Source organism: Stomoxys calcitrans, chromosome 2 (assembly GCF_963082655.1).
Source record: "Stomoxys calcitrans chromosome 2, idStoCalc2.1, whole genome shotgun sequence".
NCBI lineage: Eukaryota > Metazoa > Arthropoda > Insecta > Diptera > Muscidae > Stomoxys > Stomoxys calcitrans.
The window spans coordinates 173,691,062-173,696,870 of NC_081553.1; the positions used below are offsets into that span (position 1 = coordinate 173,691,062).

At 40.3% G+C, this 5,809-nt stretch overlaps 1 protein-coding gene across 1 annotated transcript; it reads left to right on the forward strand.

Moving 5' to 3' along the window:
- The first annotated feature begins 946 nt into the window (after positions 1-946).
- On the forward strand, positions 947-2,458 carry LOC106087279 (uncharacterized). Its single transcript, XM_013252269.2, has 2 exons — positions 947-2,118; positions 2,182-2,458. Exons 1-2 carry the CDS (start codon positions 1,077-1,079, stop codon positions 2,373-2,375), a joined length of 1,236 nt encoding a protein of 411 aa, XP_013107723.2. The 5' UTR covers positions 947-1,076; the 3' UTR covers positions 2,376-2,458.
- Positions 2,459-5,809: the final 3,351 nt, after the last annotated feature.

Consider the following 5,809-nt stretch of genomic DNA (forward strand, 5'->3'; position numbering starts at 1 on the left):
CGGCAATTTTGCTTATTTACGTAGCCATTCAACCAGAAATGAGCCTCATCGCTGAACAAAATTTGTCGATAAAAAAGCGGATTTTCTGCCAACTTTTCTAGGGCCCATTCACTGAAAATTCGACGTTGTGGCAGATCGTTCGGCTTCAGTTCTTGCACGAGCTGTATTTTATACGGTTTTACACCAAGATCTTTGCGTAAAATCTTCCATGTGGTCGAATAACACAAACCCAATTGCTGCGAACGGCGACGAATCGACATTTCACGGTCTTCAGCAACACTCTCAGAAACAGACGCAATATTCTCTTCTGTACGCACTGTACGCATTCGTGTGGTTGGTTTAATGTCCAATAAAGTAAACTGAGTGCGAAACTTGGTCACAATCGCATTAATTGTTTGCTCACTTGGTCGATTATGTAGACCATAAATCGGACGTAAAGCGCGAAACACATTTCGAACCGAACACTGATTTTGGTAATAAAATTCAATGATTTGCAAGCGTTGCTCGTTAGTAAGTCTATTCATGATGAAATGTCAAAGCATACTGAGCATCTTTCTCTTTGACACCATGTCTGAAATCCCACGTGATCTGTCAAATACTAATGCATGAAAATCCTAACCTCAAAAAAATCATCCTTTATCTTTTTTGCCTAAGAAGAGATGTCGGGAAAAGAACTCGACAAATGCGATCCATGGTGGAGGGTATATAAGATTCGGCCCGGCCGAACTTAGCACGCTTTTACTTGTTTTTAGTTTGCATTTACATGCATCATAGGAGAATTTGTGTGTAATTATACTTTATAGTGACAGATAATTACAATATTATAAAATTTGATTAACTACTGCGTTTTGTTTGAATGTGAAACATCTTAGCTACCGAAGATCATGCTAACGTCATGACATTTTAATGTCTAACCATCGTTGGCAGCTATTTGGCACGCCAGTCAGGCATCTGGCATTTCCTAGACTAGCAAAGATAGTTGGCACTTCAGTTCAGTTTAAAAGGCAAATTGGAAAGGGTTACTCGCAATCGTAACGGCAAACTACACTGAAAAGTCGTCTTAGTTTGGAAAAAACATGTCAAAGGATACTGCCTACAACATTCCGTCGTGGGTTAAGCCGGAGCTGTTTACCAATGTCCTTAAGGATAATTTGAAGGATTTCAAAGAAATTAAACAGTTCAAGGTGTGTCCTGCATTGGCACCAGGTGAGAATTATGCCACCGTAATGCTCAAGGTCCACATGGAATGTCTACTCAACGGAGGTCACATGGAGAAGTACACGTTGATGCTAAAGGTGCCGCATGACAACGATCTGTATCGCAATGAATTGGTCAAATGGGATATGTTTGCCACCGAAGCGGGAATGTATCGCGAAATAGTGCCAGCATTTGAGAAACTTTATGGCGACAAAGGTGTGGCTATTCGCTTTGGTGCCAATGCCTATGAACTGCCTGTGAAGGAAGAGTACATTCTACTCGAGGATCTTTGCGTCAGAGGTTTTCGCAATGTTAAAAGGCAAAATTGCTTGGACGAGGATCACTGTAAAAGTGTTCTCAAGAAAATGGCCCAATTCCATGCTGCATCGGCGGTGTGGGTACAAAATAATGGACCGCTTCCTCAATTGTATCAAAAAGGCATGTTACGCGAGGAGGGCAAAGGCCTCTTGGAACCTATGCTGAAAGATGGTCTAAAGCATATTCTAAATTCCACCAAGAAATTGAAAAATTGCCAAAACCTACATCCTCAACTAAAGGTATTTTCTGAAAATTTTGTGAAGGTCATCTTTGCAGAGGTCAAGGCCAAAGAGAGTGACTTCAATGTTCTGAATCATGGAGATTGTTGGGCTAACAATATCATGTTCCGATATGACGAACAGGGCAAATTGTTGGAAAACTATTTTGTGGACTTTCAAATGCCCTCGTACGGCTCACCTGCACAAGATTTGTTGTATTTTATGATGTCATCGGCTCAGCTTGATCTAAAAGTTAATCGCTTCGACGAAATGATGCGTTATTACCATGAAAACTTGACGCATCATCTAAAATTGTTGGGCTATCGCAAGAGAATGCCCTCTTTGAAGGACTTACATCAAATGATCATTAGAGGTGGCATATGGGGTAAGATCGGTCTTTTACAGAAAAAATTTAATCCATTAACTGTTTTTTTTTATGAACTTTCAGGTATCGTGACCATTGTCATTACCATGGCCGCTGTTCTATGTGATGGCACCAATGAAGCTTCTATAGATAATTTTGTTTCTGATTCAGAACAGAGCCAAAAATTCAAAGAACTTCTCTATTCCAATGATCGCTTTCTTCAGCATCTGCAGGTAGTCTTACCTTGGTTGTGTAACAGAGGGGCATTGGAAATTTAATTTATTATGTGCAATGTTATACTTAAAGTAAATGTTCAACAATTAACTAAGAAATAGTTTAATAAAAATATATTTGAAAAATACTTGAACGCAAGAAACTATTAGAAGGTCTTAATTAACAGAATGAAAGTGCAAAACGTTGAACACGCCATGACACTTTTTGTGTAATAAGTAATAATTTTGATGCAATCACCCATTGCGAACCAAGGTCTTTTCAATATAGCACATGACTTCTGCCGATTGAGATGATTAAAAAAACAAGTAAAAGCGTGCTAAGTTCGGCCGGGCCGAATCTTATATACCCTCCACCATGGATCGCATTTGTCGAGTTCTTTTTCCGGCATCTCTTCTTAGGCAAAAAAAAAGGATATAAGAAAAGATTTGCTCTGCTATTAGAGCGATATCAAGATATGGTCCGGTTTGGACCACAATTAAATTATATGTTGGAGAACTGTGTAAAATGTCAGCCAATTCGAATAAGAATTGCGCCCTTTGTGGGCTCAAGAAGTAAAATAGAGAGATCGATTTATATGGGAGCTGTATCGGCCTATAGACCGATTCAGACCATAATAAACACGTATGTTAATGGTCATGAGAGAATCCGTAGTACAAAATTTCATGCAAATCGGATAATAATTGCGACCTCTAGAGGCTCAAGAAGATCCCAGATCGGTTTATATGGCAGCTATATCAGGTTATGAACCGACTTGTACTTTATTTGATATAGTTGTTGAAAGTAACAATAAAAAATGTCTTGCGAAATTTCAGCCAAATCGGATCGAAATTGAGCCCTCTAGAAGTTCAAGAAGTCAAGTCCCCAGATCTGTTTATATGACAGCTATATTAGGTTATGAACCGATTTGAACCATATTTGGCACAGTTGTTGGATATCATAACAAAATACTACGTGCCAAAATTCATTGGATAAGAATTGCGCCCTCTAGAGGCTCAAGAAGTCAAGACCCAATATCGGTTTATATGACAGCTATATAAGGTTATGGACCGATTTGAACCATACTTGGCGCAGTTGTTGGATATCGTAACAAAACACGTCGTGCAAAATTTCATTCCAATCGGATAAGAATTGCACTCTCTAGAGGCTCAAGAAGTCAAGACCCAAGATCGGTTTATATAGCAGCTATATCAGGTTATGGACCGATTTGAACCATACTTGGCACAGTTGTTGGATATAATAACAAAACACGTCGTGCAAAATTTCATTCCAATCGGATAAGAATTGCGCACTCTAGAGGCTCAAGAAGTCAAGACTCAATATCGGTTTATATGGCAGCTATATCAGGTTATGAACCGTTTGAACCATACTTGGCGTAGTTGTTGGATATCATAACAAAACACGTCGTGCAAAATTCCGTCCCAATCGGATAAGAATTGCACACTCTAGAGGCTCAAGAAGTCAAGATCCAAGATCGATTTATATGGCAGCTATATCAAAACATGGACTGATATGGCCCATTTACAATACCAACCGACCTACACTAATAAGAAGTATGGACATGGCTAGATCGACATAAAATTTCACGACGATCAAGAATATATATACTTTATGGGGTCTCAGACGAATATTTCGAGTAGTTATAATCAGAATGTCGAAATTAGTATACCCCCCCTCTTTAGTGGAGGGTATAACTAGTACAAGTAGGGAACGCAAAAGACAGGTAGTGCCGGCTATATATACCCAATTACTACAAGTACACTATAGGTATGCTATATCTTAATTTTAAACGAGAGAATGTTCCATTTACAGAAAGCGCAAAGTATCTGGGTGTTGTGCTGGACAGGAAATTGAACTTCCAATCCAACATTTTGGAAAGGTTAAGAAAGGCCACTCTTGCCCTATACACCTGCAAAAGTGCCATTGGCAAAAAGTGGGGGTTTAGATCGCGCGTCTTGCATTGGGTATATACTGCAGTTTTCAGAACTTCAATTCTATATGGTATTGTGGTCTGGTGGACGGCGCTTCAAAAGTCCACCTACTGTTCAATACTCAGCTGAATCCAAAGGATGGGTTGTTTATACATCACAGCCGCACTGAGCATCGAAAGCACTGAATTTAATGCTACATCTAATGCCTTCGGACATTGTAGCTAGGCAAATTGCTGCGTCCACTGCCTTGAGGCTAAGGGAGTTTTCTCTTTGGTCATGTGGCGCCTACGGACACTGTGTTTTCCTTGATACAATGTCCCATGTTCCAGGCAGTGTAGATTACACCCTACCTGAGCCGCTTTTTGATAAAAGGTACTCTAATAATATTCCTCATAGAACCGATTGGAACTACGATATCCCAGGTAACAGAAGTTGCATAGACTTCTATAAGGATGGTTCCAAACTAAACGACCAGATGGGCTTTGGGATGTACTCTAATGATCTAGAACTGGTCATATCGAAAAGGTTACCCGACCACTACAGTGTGTAGTCAAGTGGTGATCCTTGCAATTAAGGAAGTGGTGGAATGGCTAATATATGATGTCATGATGACACATGGCATAAATATCTTCTCAGACAGCCAGGCAGTCATTAAATCCCTAGAGAAAGTATTTCTGAACACAAAAACCGCCCTCTACTGTCGCAGATCTCTTAACGAAATGCCGGAACAGTTCAAAATTCACCTGTTCTGGGTGCCGGGCCACAGAGATATAACAGGGAATTATAAAGAAGATGAGCTTGCGAGACTAGGAACTACCTTTCACATTCCAGGGCTACTGGAATCTGTGGGTATGTCTCTAGCGACATGTAAGCTAAGTTTTTAGGACCAGGCCCGAAGGGCAACGAATGATAGATGGTCACAAAGAGGGGGCTGTGAGCATTCCAAAACTATGTGGCCTAATCTAGACTTGAAGAGGTCTACTGCTTTGCTGTCATTTACTAGAATAGACATCTCAGTTATTGTGTCCGTCATGACAGGTCACTGGAAAACATGCTGACAGGCTGAAGGTTGCCAGCAACGACTTTTGCAGAAGCTGTAGGGACATCGAGGAAGAAGAGACTATAGAACACCTTCTGTGTGTGTGTCAGGCACTAGTAGTCAGAAGGAGTCCCACTTTAGGTTCTCATTTCTTTGAGAACCTGTCTGATTTAGCGGACGTGAACATTCGCAAGTTGCTAGGCTTTTTAAAGCAATCTTGATGGTTCAAAGGTATGAATTAGATAGCAATTTCCTTCTTCTGTTTCTGTGGTATCATAATAGACGAAAACGTTTAAGTGAGTCTGATGGCAGGCTGCCACTTAAACTTAACCTAACCTAAATTGTTTATTTGCTACTATCTCCATCTATAAAGTCTCAATCCCATGGTAGCCGGTTGTATGTACCGGATTGACCTGATGGATTCCTCCATCGGTAAGGGCTGCCGCCTCAGAGTACAATACACTGCTACAAAAACAACAGCAACTACAGTCTATTTATATATCCCCGGATT